Source organism: Syngnathus typhle, linkage group LG3 (genome assembly GCF_033458585.1).
Source record: "Syngnathus typhle isolate RoL2023-S1 ecotype Sweden linkage group LG3, RoL_Styp_1.0, whole genome shotgun sequence".
In the NCBI taxonomy this organism is placed as follows: Eukaryota; Metazoa; Chordata; class Actinopteri; order Syngnathiformes; family Syngnathidae; genus Syngnathus; species Syngnathus typhle.
Genome location: NC_083740.1, coordinates 22,937,675 through 22,956,490, shown reverse-complemented (window position 1 = coordinate 22,956,490; position 18,816 = coordinate 22,937,675). Strand labels below are relative to the sequence as shown.

The 18,816-nt window shown below is 47.9% G+C and overlaps 1 protein-coding gene across 12 annotated transcripts in view; it reads left to right on the top strand.

Annotated features, from left to right (window-relative positions):
* LOC133152030 (palmitoyltransferase ZDHHC5-A-like) overlaps positions 1-18,816 on the top strand; it is a 240,863-nt gene that overhangs the window by 50,698 nt on the left and 171,349 nt on the right. For all 12 annotated transcript variants that reach the window (XR_009714035.1, XM_061275520.1, XM_061275519.1 and 9 more), the window contains one exon: positions 13,123-13,244. Coding sequence is in view for 11 of the 12 variants with exons in the window: in XM_061275520.1 (XP_061131504.1) it covers positions 13,123-13,244 (122 nt within the window). In the remaining variant the exon portion in view is untranslated. The remainder of the gene's footprint in view (positions 1-13,122; positions 13,245-18,816) is intronic.

Here is an 18,816-nt window from a genome sequence, read left to right as displayed (position 1 = left end):
CTAATTTACATTGTAAGAAAAAAAATAACAACAAAAACTCACTAGAACACATAGCTTGCATTTTTCTCGTTCCAAAAAGTTTCTGTTTTCGCAAAAATCGCAAATGTCCGGCAGAATTTTCCCCATGCATTCTTAATGGCACATTCAACTTTTCACATATACCGTATTTTTCGGACTAAAATTCGCTCCGGAATATACGTCGCATTAGCCATAATATCCTCAATAAAGTGAAAAAAAAACATAAGTCGCTCCGGAGTATAAGTTGCATATTGGGGGAAATTTATTCGACAAAATCCAACACCAAGAACAGACATGAACAAGCAACAACAGGCTTAACAATAGGTATGCTAACGTGACATAAACACAAACGAAGAGCTGAGAACGGGCCTGATGTAACATTCAGAGTTATTCAAATAACTATTACATAAATAGCACGTTTATAAAACCATCTGTGTCACTTCAATTCATTAAATCCATCGATCGTCCTTTATGTAAACGATGCCACGTATGAGCCGCGCCGCTGACGTCGTGAGTTGCAGTTCGAAATATTCCGCAGACCCATATAACGATAAATAAAGTATATATCAAATAACTATCATATAATCAACAATATTATCAAACCATCTGTGTCACTCCAAATCATTAAATCCATTGATCAAATTCCTCGTCCTTTGTCAACAACGCCGCACGTGCGCCACTGACATCAGCCTCGTCATTATTCCACAGATCTAGTATACAACTATATTGGAGCGTTAAAGTACAAGGAAAGACGTTTGGTAAACGGCTCTTTATTTAACAAAACAAAAGTTCAACAAGCCGACAACTACTGAACTGTAACGATAAAAACATACAAGTTGCTACACGAAATAAAATATATCAAATAACTATAACAGAAATAGTTCACCGCCACACGGCCCCAAGCACCAGCATAGACTTCCAAGCGTGTGGCGGCGTGGACTTCCATCCCCGGTGACACTACCAGCCACGGAGGTGGCTGGGACCTCCGTAGAGTAGGACCGGGCGTGCGTAGGAGCAGTGTCCGAGCCCCATCCACCATCCCCAGACAGCCACCCGGCCGAGCGCCGGCCCCCGACTTCCATCCATGGAGGTGGAAGAGAGCTCCGTAGAATAGGACCGGGCGTGCGTAAAAGCTATGTCCGAGCCCCATCCACCGTCCCCGGACAGCCACCCAGCCGAGCGCCGGCCCCCGACTTCCATCCACGGAGGTGAGAGAGCTCTGTAGAGTAGGACCGGGCGTGCGTAAAAGCCATTATAGTTTTTCAAACCTTATGTGTCACTCCAAATCATTAAATCCTTCAAACTCTTCGTCCTCCGTGTCACTTACAAAGTCTCTAATGATGCCGGTGGTACGTGGTGCCCTTTGTCATCTTCGTCATCCCGTGACAGAATCTTTGTCCTTTATGTAAACAACCGCCGCACCGCTGACGTCACTTGAAGTTCAAATTACAGTAATCCCTTGCTACATCGCGGTTCGTTTATCGCGGTTTCACTTTTTTGGGGGGGGAATTTTGAAAGTTTGTGAAAAAATTCACATATACGTAAGTCGCTCCTCAGTATAAATCGCCCCCCACCCAAACAATGAAAAAAAACGTGATTTATAGTCCGAAAAATACGGTACAGTAATCCCTCATCTATCGCAGATAATTGGTTCCAAGACCACCCCCGATAGGTGAAAATCCGCGATGTAGAGAAAATATATTGTTACAATATCCATAAAAGACCTTTATGAACCTTTATTGTATTGTATTGTATTGTGTTTATTGTAACACTGTATATTGTACTTTTAAATGTTTTTGTATTCTTAAACACTTAAGTAAACATTTTAAAGTCAAACTGATTTTTATAAACATTCTCTATTTAAATAAATAGGAAAATAAAGAAAACAAACACAAGACTTTTATGAAACTTTCCATCCATCCATCTTCAGCGCACCGCTGAACGCGCAACCGTTGCGCGCCGCCGACCGCGCAACTGCACCGCGCTGGTCGCGTTATTGTGACAGAGCGGTCCTATTGTACTTTCCAAAATTTAAGTGGACCTCAGTGCGCAGGGAGCTTAATTTGGTCTGATCGCGCAACCGCAACGCGCCGGCCGGGCGCTCAGTGTCACATTGCTTTAGGAGCGTCTTTGTGTTTTAGTATGGCTTTACTGCTCCCACTTGCTTCCTTTGGAGGCATGATTAGAGTTGATGCAATCCTCAGAGTAACGAGAACGTAATAACGAACGGAGTCAGTTGGCATGCGGGTCCTCTCGGCTCATCTCGCGAGGTTCGACATCCGAATTTCAGCAGACATCCGAAGAAAAAATCTCGAATTTGTCCATCCATCCATCCATCTTCTTCCGTTTATCCAGGGTCGGGTCGCGGGGGCAGCAGCTTCAGGAGGGACTCCTAGACTTCCCTCTCCCAACCCACTTCATCTAGCTCATCCCAAGGGATCCCAAGGCCTTCCCAGGCCATCTGAGAGACATAGTCTCTCCAGCGCGTCCTGGGTCGTCCCCGGGGTCTCCTACCGGTGGGACATGCCCGGAACACCTCCCCAGGGAGGCGTCCAGGAGGCATCCTGCTGAGATGCCCGAGCCACCTCATCTGGCTCCTCTCAACGTGGAGGAGTAGCGACTCTACTCCGAGTTTCTCCCGGATGACCGAATTTCTCACCCTATATCTAAGGGAGAGCCCGGACATCCTGCGGAGAAAACTCATTTCGGCCGCTTGTATCCGGGATCTCGTTCTTTCGGTCACGACCCATAGCTCGTGACCATAGGTGAGGGTAGGAGCGTAAATCGACCGGTAAATTGAGAGCTTTGCCTTTTGGCTCAGCTCTCACTTTACCACAACGGACCGGTACAGAGTCCGCATTACTGCCGACGCTGCACGGATCCGCCTGTCGATCTCGCGCTCCATCCTCCCCTCACTCGTGAACAAGACCCCAAGATACTTAAACTCCTCCACTTGGGGCAGGATCCCATCCCCGAGGGCATTCCACCCTTTTCCGATCGAGGACCATGGACTCGGATTTGTAGGTGCTGACCCTCATTCGACCGCTTCACACTCGGCTGCGAACCGCTCCAGTGAGAGCTGGAGATCACGGCCTGAAGAAGCCAACAGCACCACGTCGTCTGCAAAAAGCAGAGACGCGATGCTGAGGTCCCCAAACCGCACACCCTCAACGCCTCGGCTGCGCCTAGAAATTCTGTCCATAAAAATTATAAACAGAATTGGTGACAAAGGGCAGCCTTGGCGGAGTCCAACCCTCACTGGGAACGAATCCGACTTACTGCCGGAAATGCGGACCAAACTCTGGCATCGGTGATACAGGGACCAAACCGCCCTTATCAGTTGGCTCGGTACCCCGTACTCCCGAAGCACCCCCCACAGGACCTCCCGAGGGACACGGTCGAACGCCTTCTCCAAGTCCACAAAACACAGGTGGACTGGTTGGGCGAACTCCCATGCACCCTCGAGGATCCTGCTGAGGGTGAAGAGCTGGTCCACTGTTCCACGGCCAGGACGAAAGCCACACTGTTCCTCCTGAATCCGAGGTTCGACCTCCCGACGGACCCTCCTCTCCAGGACCCCTGAATAGACCTTACCAGGGAGGCTGAGGAGTGTAATTCCCCTGTAAATGGAACACACCCTCCGGTCCCCCTTCTTAAAGAGGGCAACCACTACCCCAGTCTGCCAATCCAGAGGCACAGTCCCCGATGTCCACGCGATGTTGTGGAGACGTGTCAGCCATGACAGCCCCACAACATCCAGAGCCCTTAAGAAATCCGGGCGGATCTCATCCACCCCCGGGGTCTGGCCACCGAGGAGTTTTTTAACTACCTCAGTGACTTCGACCCCAGAGATTGGAGAGTCCGCCTCAGAGTCCCCAGGCCCTGTTTCCACAATGGAACGCGTGTAGGTGGAATTGAGGAGGTCTTCGAAGTATTCTCCCCACCGACACACAACGTCTCGAGTCGATGTCAGCAGCACGCCATCTCCACAGTGTTGACGTTGCACTGCTTCCCCCTCCTGAGACGCCGGATGGTGGACCAGAATTTCCTCGAAGCCGTCCGGAAGTCATTCTCCATGGCCTCGCCAAACTCCTCCCACGGCCGGGTTTTTGCCTCAGCAACCGCCAAAGCCGCGTTCCGCTTGGCCATCCGGTACCCATCAGCTGCCTCCAGAGTCCCGCAGGCCAAAACGGCCCGATAAGACTCCTAATTGCCGGTGTCCACCAGCGGGTTTGGGGATTGCCGCCACGACAGCCACCAATGACCTTACGGCCACAACTCCGGTCGGCCGCCTCACCAATGGAGGCGCGGAACAAGGTCCACTCGGACTCAATGTCTCCCGCCTCCCCCGGGACGTGGGAAAAGCTATGCTGGAGGTGAGAGTTGAAGCTCTTCCTGATAGGGGATTCCGCCAGACGTTCCCAGCAGACCCTCACAGAGCGTTTGGGTCTGCCAGGTCGGACCGGCATCTTCCCCCACCATCGGAGCCAACCCACCAGCAGGTGGTGATCAGTTGACAGCTCCGCCCCTCTCTTCGCCCGAGTGTCCAAAACATGCGGCCGCAAATCCGATGACACAACTACAAAGTCGATCATCGAACTGCGGCCTAGGGTGTCCTGGTGCCAAGTGCACACATGGACACCCTTATGTTTGAACATGGTGTTCATTATAGAAAAAAACGTGTCGAGCACAGAAGTCCAATAATAGAACACAACTCGGGTTCAGATCGGGGGGGCCGTTCCTCCCAATCACGCCCTTCCAGGTCTCACTGTCATTGCCCATGTGAGCATTGAAGTCACCCAGTAGAATGATGGAGTCCCCAGAAGGAGCGTTCGCCAGCACTTCCTCCAGGGACCCCAAGAAGGGTGGGTACTCCGAGCTGCCGCTTGGTGCATAGACACAAACAACAGTCAGGACCCGTCCCCCAACCCGAAGGCGGAGGGAGGCTACCCTCTCGTTCACCGGGGTGAACCCCAATGTGCAGGCGCCCAGCCGGGGGGCAATAAGTATACCCACACCTGCTTGACGCCTCTCACCGTGGGCAACTCCAGAGTGGAAGAGAGTCCAGCCCCTCTCGAGAGGGCTTGTACCGGAACCCAAGCTGTGCGTGGAGGCAAGTCCGACTATATCTAGTCGGAACTTTTCTGCCTCGCACACCAGCTCGGGCTCCTTTCCAGCCAGAGAGGTGAAATTCCATGTCCCAAGAGCCAGCCTCTGCAGCCGGGAATCAGACCGCCAAGGTCCCTGCCTTTGGCCGCTGCCCAGCTTGTACTGCACTCGATTGTACTTTTAAACATTTAAACACTTTAAAGTGTAAATGTGTCACGGCTCTGCTTTGCTCTTGCAGCGCTGACCGGCTGATGCACCCTGACAGCCCAGCGTAAGGGCATCCAAACGTTGCACAGAGGCACGCCCTGCGCTTAGTGCTCATTGCCGGCCGCTGTCCAAAATCCTGGATGGCAGTGCTTTTTTTCTACGTGGGCGGTTACGCTCACTGCCGTTGTCCCGACTGTTTCTGCACGGCGGTGCGTTTGTCCCTTTGTGCGCGGCTGTGTCACGTCTCCGCTCTCGCCCTGCTGGCCTATGGCATCACCCACCCTCCGCTTTAGACCTCTGAGGTGTGCGTCGCCAATACGGAACTCCTAATCGTCAGTCCTCACAGTTTTGTCTATTTTGACATGCACGCCTGCCACTTGATTCTCGTTAGCCTGAACTACTGTGTAACGAGATGCCCACACGACGCGGGTTCGCTGACCGACTCTTCATTTTAAAGTGCAACAACTCTGTTCTGCTCTTGCCTGTGCTGAGCGGCTGTTGCGCCCCCGCTGCCCAGCGCGAGGGCATCCGCACAAGACTTTTTTTCTATTTTATGATGGGCAAACAGGACAATCCGATCGCGATTGAAAAGCAGACACGCAGTTCAACTCCGCTTGGCGATCGAGGAGCATCGACATGATAGTATGTGTGTAATGAAGTGCAAGTCTGAGGTGCTGCTGATATGTTGACGCAGACGGAGTGAATAAAGTGCGGGAGGCTGAGATAAAGTGTAGTTAGAACTGCTAAGCCAATCAGCTGCAAGGACACAAATCAACATGTTCCCATCCGAGTGAGGCTGCGATAGGTGACCCCAAAGTCACGAGGGATTTGTATTCAAGATTCAAGAGTTTTTTATTCGCCATGTTTGAGCGTGCCAAACAAGGAATTTGACTTCGGTAAAAACACACCCTCTGTTCAACATTTAGGTGACTAACAACATTCAGGACATGTGAATAATGGCAAAAACAGTGTAGACAAATTCAAAAAGGTGTGAAAAGCAGGATGTTATTGCACAGTAATGTCTCTGAGACTCTATGAGTGGTGTGAGTTCATCAGAGCAACAGCCTGGGGGAAGAAGCTGTCTCTGTGTCTGCTGGTTTTGGCGTACCGAGCTCTATAACGCCGTCCGGAGGGGAGTAGTTCAAACAGACTGCAACCTGGGTGAGAAGGGTCTGTAGAGATGTTCCTTGCACGATTCCTGGTCCTGGACAGGTACAAGTCTTGGATAGATGGGAAGTTGATTCCAATGATCTTTTCTGCAGTTCTGATTGTCCGTTGTAGTCTGTGCTTGTCTTGTTTGGAGGCCGATCCAAACCAAACAGTGATGGAGGTGCAGAGGACAGACTGGATGATGGCAGTGTAGAAGGTCTTCAGAAGCTCTCGCGGCAGGTTGAACTTCTTGAGCTGTCTCAGGAATTACAGCCTCTGCTGGGCCTTCTTCCGGACAGAGTCTATGTGGCCGGTCCATTTCAGGTCCCGAGAGATTGTGGTTCCCAGGAACTTGAAGGTGTCTGTGGAGAGAATAGTATTACTGCGGATAGTGAGGGGTAAAAGTGGTGAAGGGTCTCGCCTGAAATCCACTGTCATCTCCACGGTCTTGAGCGGGTTCAGCTCCAGATGGTTTTGACTACACCAGTGGAGCAGCCGCTCCACCTACTGTCTGTACGCAGTCTCATCACCGTCCTGGATCAGTCCAATGAGAGTGGTGTCGTCTGCATACTTCAGGAGCTTCACCTGAGGAAAAATCATTTGTGTAGAGAGAGAAGAGTAGTGGGGAGAGGACGCACCCCTGAGGGGCTCCAGTGTTGGTGGTCCGGGTGTCAGATGTGATGCCCCCCAGCCTCACACGCTGTCTCCTGTTGGTCAGGAAGCTGGTGATCCACTGACAGGTGGAGGCAGGCACCGCAAGCTGGATGAGCTTCTGTTGGAGGATGTCAGGAGCGATGGTGTTGAACGCCGAGCTGAAGTCCACGAACAGGATCCTGGCGTACGTTCCTGGGGTGTCCAGGTGGTGCAGGATGTATTGCAGTCCCATGTTGACCGCATCATCCACTGACCTGTTTGCCCGGTAGGCAAACTGGAGGGGGTCAAGCAGGGGGCCCGTGACCTCCTTCAGGTGGTTCAGCACTAACCTCTCGAACGATTTCATGACCACAGACGTCAGTGCGACGGGTCTATAGTCATTCAAACCTGTGATGGCGGGCTTCTTGGCCACTGGAACGATGGTGGAGCTCTTGAAGCACGAGGGCACCTCACACAGCTCCAGAGAATGGTTGAAGATCCGTGCAAAGGTGGGCACCAGCTGCTCAGCGCAGACTTTCAAGCAGGAAGGTGACACGCCATCTGGGCCCGGTGCCTTCCTGGTCTTTTGTCTCTGGAACATCTGGCGCACTTCCTCCTCGCGTACCTGGAGTGCGGGCGCGGCCTCTGCAAGAGAGTGAGTGGGTGACAACGATGATAGAGGTGTGGACAGAGCAGTTGTGGGGAGAGGTGAGTATGTAGATTGTGCTGCAGGAGGTCCCGTTGTGTGGGAGGACAGATCAAACCTGCAGTAGAACTTGTTTAGCTGGTTAGCAAGCCTTGGGCTCTCTACAGGACGGGGGGTTTGTTTCTTGTAGCCTGTGATGCTCTGCAGACCTTTCCACACTGTTGAGGGATCAAGATTGGCAGAGAGGTGTCTCTTCAGGTTCTCCCCGTAACACCTCCTGGCTTTCGTGACCTCTCGGTTCAGTGTGTTTCTGGTCTGCCTGAACAGCTCGCGGTCGCCGCTCCTGTAGGCCTCCTCCTTGACTTTGCGCAGCCTCCTGAGGTTCGGTGTAAACCAAGGTTTGTCGTTGTTGTACGTGCAGAAGGTCTTAGTCTGCACACACAGATCCTCACAAAAACTGATGTATGATGTGACAGTGTCAGTGAGTTCATGCAAGTCTGAAGTGGCAGCTTCGAAAACTCCCCAATTGGTGCAGTCATATATATATATACACACACGTATGTACGTATATGATACACATACATACATACTGTATGTAGTATATATATATGATACACATACATACAGTCGTATGCAAAGGTCTGGCCACCCCTGATCATTTTCAGGATTTTCCTTTATAAATCATTGGTTGTTCAGATCAGCAATTTCAGTTAAAAATATCATATAGCAAACAAACACAGTGATATTTGAGAAGTGAAATGACGTTTGTCCGGAGTGGCAGGCCAAGAAAAATCTCAGATAAGCAGAGGCGAAGGATGGTGACAACAGTCAAAGTCAACCCACAGAGCAGCTCCAAAGACCTACAACATGATCTTTATGCAGATGGTGACACTGTGCATCTTTTAACTATTCAGTGCACTTTGTACAAGGAGATGTTGTATGGGAGAATAATGCGGCAGAAGCCTTTTCTGCGCACATGCCACAAACAATCACTTGAGGTATGCGAAAGCACATTTGGACAAGCCAGCTTAATTTTGCAATAAGGTGCTGTGGACTGATGAAACAAAAATGTAGTTATTTGGACATACTAAGAAGGGGCGGTATGCATGGAGGAAGAAGAACACAGCATTCCATGACAAACACTTGCTACCCACAGTAACATTTGGTGGAGTTTCCATCATGTTGTGGGGCTGTGTGGCCAGTGCAGGTACTGGCAATCATGTTAAAGTTGAAGGTCGCATGGATTCAAGTCAGTATCAGCAGATTCTTGCAAACAATGGTCTAGAACAGGGGTGGGCCAACCTTTTGACTTGCGGGCCGATTTGAGTTAAAAATTTTGACCGGGGGGCCGAACCAGGAGCAGATGGATGTAGTGTTCGTGTGAAGTAATATAAATGACATGTAAAGGTCATTGCATAAAAAGTTTTTACTTTTAGTAGATACTAAAGCATGGATATTAAAAAAAGCTTTTTGAAAACAAATGCATTTATTAACAGCATTAAAAAAATATTTCACCAAAAAACTATTATCAGTGATTCTTATTAAATACGACACTGTTATGATGAATAACATTTTCCATCACTTCAGCGCCTGCAGGTCAGATTTATGAAATATGTTTATCTAATGAGGCGAAATCACATACAACAGCAAACATTCTGACCAAATACATCATCTTGAAGAATCAGTGAAAGAATACATCTAAATAAAGTAATAAAGAAATCAATAGTATTGTTGGTTTCCCTTTTTTGCTAATGCATCATAGTCTGGAGTAAAATTTGTTGTGGTAATTCTTTGGATAGAGCCGAGGCGTCGGCCCGTTAACCTAGATCTGTGACGGGCTTTGTTGACGTTCATGTGGCTGAACGTCTTCTCACACACGTAGGTCGAGCCAAATTGTCAACTCTTTTTTAACATTCGACACTCAGTGTCCACCTTTCTTTTCTTCAGGCCACTCATTTTAATGGAAGGATTCCAGGGGAATGTTTGTGGGTGGCATCAGCGTAAAACTGTATCTGAAAACTCAGCGCGCGAATTACGAGAATATTGACGTCACAGCCTACACTCGAAATTCGGCACTGATAGATAAAATTACTACGTACTACTGAGTACGCACACGCACTTGAGTGTGCACCGAGCGTTCTGACACGGCTCCCGGGAGTAAATGCGCGGGCGGGCGCTTCGCCATCTACTGGGGAAGCGTAGTAATTGCAGGGAAAATGACCCCCCAAAAAGTTAATAATACAGTTTATTCAGGTTTGGCGGGCCGGATTAAACGGCCCCATGGGCCGGATGTGGCCCGCGGGCCGTAGTTTGCCCATGTCTGGTCTAGAATCAGTGACAAAGTTGAAGTTGGCAAGGGGCTGGATACCTCAACAAGACAACGACCCCAAACTGCTCAAACTCTACTAAGGCATTCATCCAGAGCAACAAGTACAATGTTCCGGAATGGCCATCTCAGTCCCCAGACCTTAATATTATTGAAAGTCTGTGGTGTGATTTAAACCGGGCTGTCCATGTTCGGAAACCATCAAACCTGACTGAACTGGAGATATTTTGTCAATAAGAATGGTCAAAAATACCTTCAACTAGAATCCAGATTCTGATTGGAAGCTATAGGAAATGTTTAGAGGCTGTTATTTCTGCAAAAGGAGCATTTACTAAATATTGATATTATTTTATAGTCATTTTTCTGTTGGGGTGTGTTGGGTTCGTCAACATTTGCACAAAGAATTTCGTAAGACCAACAGTTGTCTTCATCAGGCTTCACTCCTGCAGGAGGGCACCCGAGACACACACACACAGGATGTGTGGCCCGAACCGCGCTCTAGCCACAGGCGGGCCCCTTTTTATTGAATAAATGCAATGGGTGGAGTTTAGACAAATGTACGTATAGCTTCTCTTGTTCACAGCAGTACATTCATCTCATGATTTCAGAAAAACAAAGATGTTATTCTTTAAGGCGAGCAGTATGGACCTCTCAATGATGTCATTGTTCAAACCAGGATGTTATTGCTTAAAGCGACTCATGACTCCAGCCATATCAGTGGCGTAGCCAAGCCGAGGCGAGCCGGGGCGGCGCCCCGGTTAGGACTCCCTGCGCCCCGGGTTGAAAAAAATCGAGCTTTTTCGATTCTTCATTTTCATGCCGTTTTTTTCTTTCGGTCTTGCGCGAATGTGCTTGCGCGATGTTATCCATTCACCGTTTGTCTCCCGGACCCGGATGTTGTTTTAGCGATCAGCGAACGGCGTGGGTGATGTTCAATTTTTTTTTCCTGTGGGCGCGCGCCCCTACTAGAAAAATTCCTGGCTACGCCACTGAGCCATAAGCATCCTGAACCATGAAAAACACCATTGTTCTCTTAACATTCTATATCGGTTGGAAATTCCTGGCACATGCAGCAAAGATATTCCATTAGAAACAGAATTTAATGATAATATATAACGAATTTCCCAACTGGGTGCCCAAGTTTATGCACCTGCCTACTTTTGTTTAGGTAATGATTGCACACTTTCTGTAAATCATATAACCCTCGTTTCACTTCTCAAATATCACTGTTTTTGTCTGCTATATGATATATTTAACTGAAATTGCTGATCCGAACAACCAATGATTTATAAAGGAAAATCTTGAAAATGATCAGGGGTGCCCAAACTTCTGCATCCGACTGTATGTATGTATGTATGCATGTATGCATGTATGCATGTATGCATGTATGCATGTATGCATGTATGCATGTATGCATGTATGCATGTATGCATGTATGCATGTATGCATGTATGCATGCATGCAATTATCCCTCATTTTTTGCTTGGGTTACGTTCCAAAAATGATAGGCGAAATCCGTGAAGATGAAACAAAAGAACAAAACCTATCTTCAGGCCCAAGCATTTGTTTAACAGAGAACTAAATGCTTTCTTACAAATAACTACAGTAAAATAATTATAAATATTTTTAATCATCAATACGAAGTACGCACTATATAGTAGGACAAATTTTAACTCGCGCATATTTCACTGCGGCCTGACTCCGCTCTGTAGTGTATTTTTCTTCTGAAGCCATGAAACACTGCACTTCGAAAAAAAATCCGTGAAGCAACGAGGCCGTGAAAGGTGAACCGTGATATAGCAAAGGATTACTATATTGTGTGTGTGTGTCAAAGTCAAGTCAAAGTCTGCTTTATTGTCAACGTCTTCACATGCCGAGACACACAAAGAGATCGAAATTACGTTTTCTCTATCCCACGGTGACAAGACATATTACACGATAGACATACAAGTAAACGACTCAATATAAAAAACAAGAAGGCACAAACAATAACAATGTGTGTCTGTGTGTCTGTGTGTCTGTGTGTCTGTGTGCACGTGCGTGTCTGTGTGCATGTGCATATTTGCATTTGTGTGTTAGACCAGGGAGAAATTATTTAGATCCTGCCCATTTACCATTATCTCAAATTGAATAGGGTTAATATAATAATTTGATAATATTAATAGTAAAATTTTGAAGTCCAAAATACGTACATTGTGTATACATATATAAATAATATAGACATCACAAACATTTATACGTTTACCTATAGACTGAATTTAAAACTGGGGTTTCATTGGGGTTTAATGAAACTATTTTTTAAATAAAGTTGCAAGACATGAGGTTTTGTACACATTCATAAAAACACAAAGTCTTAGACGCTCAAATGCATGTTCGGATTCGGATTCTTCAGTCTTTATTATTCGCCTCTTCTGTGAACTTTGAGTCCTAAATATTTCCTATTTTTCTGCTATTTGGGATATTCTTGTGCGCTATGGTTTGTGAATCATAGATCTCAGAATTAGTTGTCTCGATCAAATTTAAGTGTTTGTTGTAAGTGATGCCGGCGCCTCACAGTTAGGAGGGTGTGGGTTCGATTCCACCTCTGACCCTCCCAGTGTGGAGTTTGCATGTTCTCCCCGTTTCCGCGTGGGTTTTCTCCAGGCAGTCCGGTTTCTTCCCACATCCCAAAAACATTTGGGCCGATTTAGCACTCCAAATTCCCCCGAGGTGTGAGTGCGAGTGCGGATGGTTGTTCATATCTGTGTGCCCTGCGATTGGCTGGCAACCAGTTCAGGGTGTCCCCCGCCTACTGCCCGATGACGGCTGAGATAGGCTCCAGCACGCCCGTGACCCCCGTAGGGACAAAGCAGTACATAGGATGGATGGATGGATGGATGGATGGATGGATGGATGGATGGATGGATGGATGGATGGATGGATGGATGGATGGATGGATGGATGGATGGATGGATGGAAGTGATGCAGTTTTCTGAAAGAACTATAGCCACTGTATTTTCTGACAGGTTCTTTCTTTTGTGTTTGTTTTGTGCAGTTGTCCATGGATTTCAGAGCGTTTCTCTGTAGCTGTTCCCATTTATAATGGCATCATATTTCTGTTTGTTTTGGCCAACTTCTGTATGGCTACATTCACGGATCCAGGCATCTTTCCAAGAGGTAGGTGGATGGATGGGGTTGTACCTTTCATGATTAGAACAAATGTGTAAAAGTGTGCAATTCAATTTTGAATGGATATGAAACATTTTTTTCAACAAACTCACAATTGTGGTCGCTTTGCGGGTGAGATGGGAGGTGTAAATGTCCTTCAAGGAGGGGAGCGAAGCACCAATAATCTTACTAGCCGTGTTCACTATGCCTTCAAGTTGTAGTCAGTGCAGCCGCCACCCCAAACAGCAATACAGCTGGAGAGGACGCTCTCAATGGTGCAGCGGTAAAATATTCAATCAAATCATCAAATATGATGCACGTACGACAAACTCTGGGTGCTTCGTAATTTTTTGGAAAAACTGTACCAGTTTTTCTGCCTGACTTTTCAGTGTCCAACTTGCGCTTGCGAAATTCAGTCCCTTTTGGGAAAGTCCTTATCTATGTTACGATGGAGTGAGCTGAAGTGGCGCTGAAGATTTGAAGCTTTGAAATGCGCTAATGACGTCTGACATATCAGGCAGAATGGCTTGCCATTACGTTCAACAAAAAATATAAACTTTCCCACTCTGTTATGAACATCCTGAGTTCATCTCATATTTTTGTTTAGCTGTGCATTTTTTCCCCGCCATTTTGAGAGCAAAACTTTAGTCGAATGGGTTTCCCCCTCTTGCTTTGTGGGATTTCACCTTACCCATGCGCGTTTGACGAAAATACCATATTGAACACAAGTGAAGCGAAGACGCACAAAAAAACCCACAAACACAAATGTTGATATGAACGTAAAAGAGCCGCATCAAACTAGTCAAAGAGCTGCATGCGGCTCGGGAGCCCCAGGTTGGCCAGGCCTGGTCTAGAGCATTTTCTATTCAGGATCCAGAACTTTGGAATGCCCTACCGATAGATATCAGAACTGCTACCTCAGTTGAAACATTTAAGAAACGATTAAAGACACATTTCTATGCCATGGCCTTAATTAACCTGTGGTGGCCAATTCGGCTGGAGTTTGTGTTTTCGGTGACTAAAACTGATAACGGCTGTCTGGATTTCTCATCGACCAATTACCACCGTCGAAGACACTGCCAGGACAATTGAGGGCACCTCCTGCAGCTCTTCACTTTGAATTGGACATCCACTTTTTCTTTGGATTGTTTTATATTATGTGTTCTATGTTCCTCTCTTCATCCATTGCAGCCTGGTAATCCTGGAAGGGGAATTCTCCCATCTTTTGTCTGTTCTCAAGGTTTCTCATTTTTCCGCCAGTTTTTTTTTTTTCGTTTTTCCTTGGTCTCCTGGGAGTTTAAGATCAGGGGATGCTTGAGAATAATTGTCAATTTTTGTACATGTGAAGCCCTTTGAGACTTGCCTGTGATTTAGGGCTATTTAAAGGAACTTGACTTGCTTTTACTTGGGTGTTAGCTTCTATAGGTCATCCTTACCTTCTTAAACATGCATGCTGCAAACGTCTAAAATTCAGAGTATATGGATGTGAAATTATTAGTACATGCTTATACAGGTAAAATATATGAATACATAGGTATAAACACATACCGTAATTTTCGGACTATAAGTCGCACCGGAGTATAAGTCGCACCAGCCATAAAATGCCCAAAAAAGTGAAAAAAAACATATATAAGTCGCTCCGGACTTGACTTGACTCAGTCGCCAAGACGACGACTTCTCTGTTAGCATAGAGTTGTTCTCCCCTCCCGTCAGATTTCCTGCACACAGGGAATGGCAGAGCAAAGAAGACAAGGCGGGAGGAGGTGGTGGGGGTGGCTAGTGCGTCGGTTTAGAAGTTGAAAATTGTCCGTAAGTTGACGCAAAATGTATCGCAAGGTTCCGGTTGTTCGTAAGTATAGGGGTTCCTAAGTAGAGGTAGCACTGTATTATCAAATGTTCAAAATACTTTCAGACCTCCTCCGCCATCACATCTCAGAATGCTTTAATATTACGTGTGGTGTGCCACAGGGATCGGTATGCCGACCAATTCTATGTAATATTTATATGATTCCGCTTAGGGACATAATACGTAAATATAACAATATTTGTTGAATTGCGTTCATTATGTCTTCATTGAGGCGGCTCGTTGGGGCGCTGGGTAGCACGTCCGCCTCACAGTCAGGAGGGTGCGGGTTCGATTCCACCTCCGGCCCTCCCTGTGTGGAGTTTGCATGTTCTTCCCGGGCCCGCGTGGGTTTTCTCCGGGCACTCCGGTTTCCTCCCACATTCCAAAAACATGCTTGGTAGGCCGATTGAAGACTCCAAATTGTCCCTAGGTGTGAGTGCGAGTGCGAATGGTTGTTTGTCTCCGTGTGCCCTGCGATCGGCTGGCAACCGGTTCAGGGTGTCCCCCGCCTACTGCCCGATGATGGCTGGGATAGGCTCCAGCACTCCCGCGACCCCTGTGGGGACTAAGCGGTTCAGAAAATGGATGGATGGATGGATGTCTTCATTGATGATAGCCTGACGAAGGCGGAAGTTACTGCCGAAACTGTTGGAAAAGTTTTTTAAGGTAAGACCTACACACCTTGTCCGAACAAAAGAATACAATGGCTATAACATTAGTTTTCAATGTTATGCGGATGACACTCAATTATATATGCCGTTATCGATGACAAATCCGTGGGACTGTTGTAACCTTGAGGCGTGCCTTGCGGAGATCAAACACGGATGTCTCTCAATTTCCTTCGTCTTAACCCAGATAAAACTGAGATGTTGATAATTGGTCCAGCTCATTATCACCACTTATTTAAGGAAACCACTATAACTATGCATAACTGCACTATCAGTCAGAGTGATACTGTAACTAATCTCTCCTTTCAAAAGCACATTAAGAACATAACTAGAATTGCGTTTTTTCGCCTCGATAATAATGCTAAGATTCGTCCAATTCTTTCGACCAGTGTTGCGGAAACTGTTATACATGCGTTTATTACGTCGCGCCTGGACTACTGTAACACATTATTCTCTGATCTTCCTAAATCCAGTATCAAAAGTCTACAATTAATACAAAATGTTGCTGCAACTCCTCTCACGGACAAGAAAATTTGATCACATTACCCCAATATTAGCCAACTTACATTGGCTCCCGGTCCATTTAAGATGTGACTTCAAGGTTCTTCTATTAACCTATAAATCATTGCATGGCTTAGCCAACTGACGTCGGCGACGCGACGTCGCGGTCGCGCGTCACTCGACAGACCTCTCTTTCACTTCCGTGGATTGAAGTCGGGCGCCGGTGCTCGGCCGGGTGGGACGGTGGATGGGGCTCGGACGCTGCTGTCGTCACTTGAAATTCAAATTACAGTAATCCCTTGCTACCTTGCGGTTCGTTTATCGAGGTTTTTGAAAAAAAAAACATATATAAGTCGCGCTTGAGTGTAAGTCGCGAGTATAAGTCGCCCCCCCCACCCAAACTATGAAAGAAACCGCGACTTATAGTCCGAAAATTACGGTACACTTTAAACCACTGGATATATTTTTTGCTCACAGGGAATTTGAATCTACCCCTTTACTTACTAACTTTTCGAAATCCGAACCGATCAAGATTTTTTGCTTCCTTTTACAAACCAAATTCGTCTTCTGAACCCCCCAAAAATGACCTGTGAGCAAATCTTTCAGAGTCTGTCAGTTGACGGAGTAATTTCTTTTTGTCTTTACCGTTTGCTAGGCCACTTCCAGAGTTCATCTCAGTGTGTGTTTGCATATTGAGAAGTTCATCTGGAGATTGAGTTTTTGTTTGTTGTTTGTTTCGGTCACGTGCCTGTGCCACCTGTCTACCAGTCTCTCACAGCCACGCCAATTAAGTGAATCACCTCCACCGGTCATGCTTTACAGCTCCTTTTTTAAACCCCGACATCCCGGCCAGCCCTTGTCAGTCTGCCCCGTGATGCTACTTGTATGCTCACTATGCATATCCTGTCTGACTCCCGTTGCCGACCCTGCCTGTTTACTGACCCGTCCCTCGCTGCCCGTCCCTACCATCGACCACAATTATTCACTGCGCACTCCGACTGATTAGTTCCAGCCGGCTGGCCAGGCTAGCTGGGGAGAAAAACCTGTCAGACCGGCCCTGCCAGAACTCTAATACTCCACTTCAACTTTCCCGATAAAGTCTGCAGCTTGTTGCAATTGGCTGTTCTGTCCAGTATATCACAGTACAGACTGACCACAAAAATGCAGCCAGTGCACGATCAGACTGCATTGTCCCGCCTGGAGCACGCCGAAGGCGCAGTCGCCAGCCTGACGGAAGACATCCAACAGACAGCAACAACAGCAACTCCAGCAACTCCAGCAACGACAGCAGGGGATGGCAAAAATCCTCCAGGGCCTCCCCGAGCGCTATACCAGCAGAACCAGTAGAACCACCCCGGCCGAACCTCTTTCCGCGTCAGAGGGCTGTTGCGCAGCTGAAACCCACCAGCTCATAGATGTTCCCAAACCGAAAATCGGTAACCTCGAGCAGTTCGATGTTGACCCCAGGCAAGTCTGCGCCTTTTTATCAATCAGACTGTATGCTCTATTTTGACCTAAAGCCCCAAATCTTTGTTCCGGAAAAGGCCAGGGTGGGCTACACCTTGACGCTCCTGACAGGTGAGGGCCTTTGGGGCATGGACTAATACAAAAGACGCGCCCCCTCCTGTGCATTATTTGACACTTTTGTCAACAAGCTCCTTAGCTTGTTTGACCTGGCTCCCACCGCTGAGGATGCAAACCGGGAATTGCTGGCGCTCCGACAAGGGAACCGGGCTGTGGCCGCCTACGCGATTGAGTTCCAGACGGTGGGCCGGCGGAGCGGGTGGAAGCACATTTCTTAACGGGCTGTCCGAGCACGTTAAAGACCTGATGATCTTTTACGATCAACCCCAGACCCTCAAAGATATCATCGTTGGCGGCGTGCGTAGTAGATAGACGAATTCAGACCCAAACGAGAGAGAAGGTCGCTTCTGCCTGCTTTCGGCCTTATCCGCCGGCTTGCTTGCCTCCAGCTGCCCCTAGTGGCGGTGCCGCTGAGCCCATGGAGCTGGGACACACCACTCTGATGGCGGAGGAGCGTTGCTGTCAAATCCGCTGGAACGTCTGTCTGTATTGCGGGGGGAGCGGTCACAGAATAGTCCGGTAAAAAGCCAGAGCTCACTCGGGGACGAGGGATCAGAGTGACCTCGGCCCGCACTGGTTTCCCAATCCACAATAAAGCTCTCCTTCATCTGGACAAAACCGTGGCAGCGCTGATAGACTGCGGTGCGGAGGCTAACAATCTGGACACCGGTCTCGTTTGCTGGTGGGGCATCCAGTCCTTCCCTCTGGGTTCTCCCAGTACTTCCCTCTGGGTGCTCCCATTTTGGCTCGTGCTCTGGACAGCCGCCTGATTGGCGAAGTGCCAGACGTCACCGTGGCGGTAACATTGCTTCTCTGGGGTAACCATCGTGACATAATTCAGTTTCATCTTCTATACGTTCCAGACCAGCCACTCATCCTGGGACACCCCTGGCTGTGGCAGCATAACTCAGTCATTGACTGGGAGACGGAGTCCGTGCGGCAGTGGAGCGAGTGCTGCTATTGTCGTTACGCACATATGTTA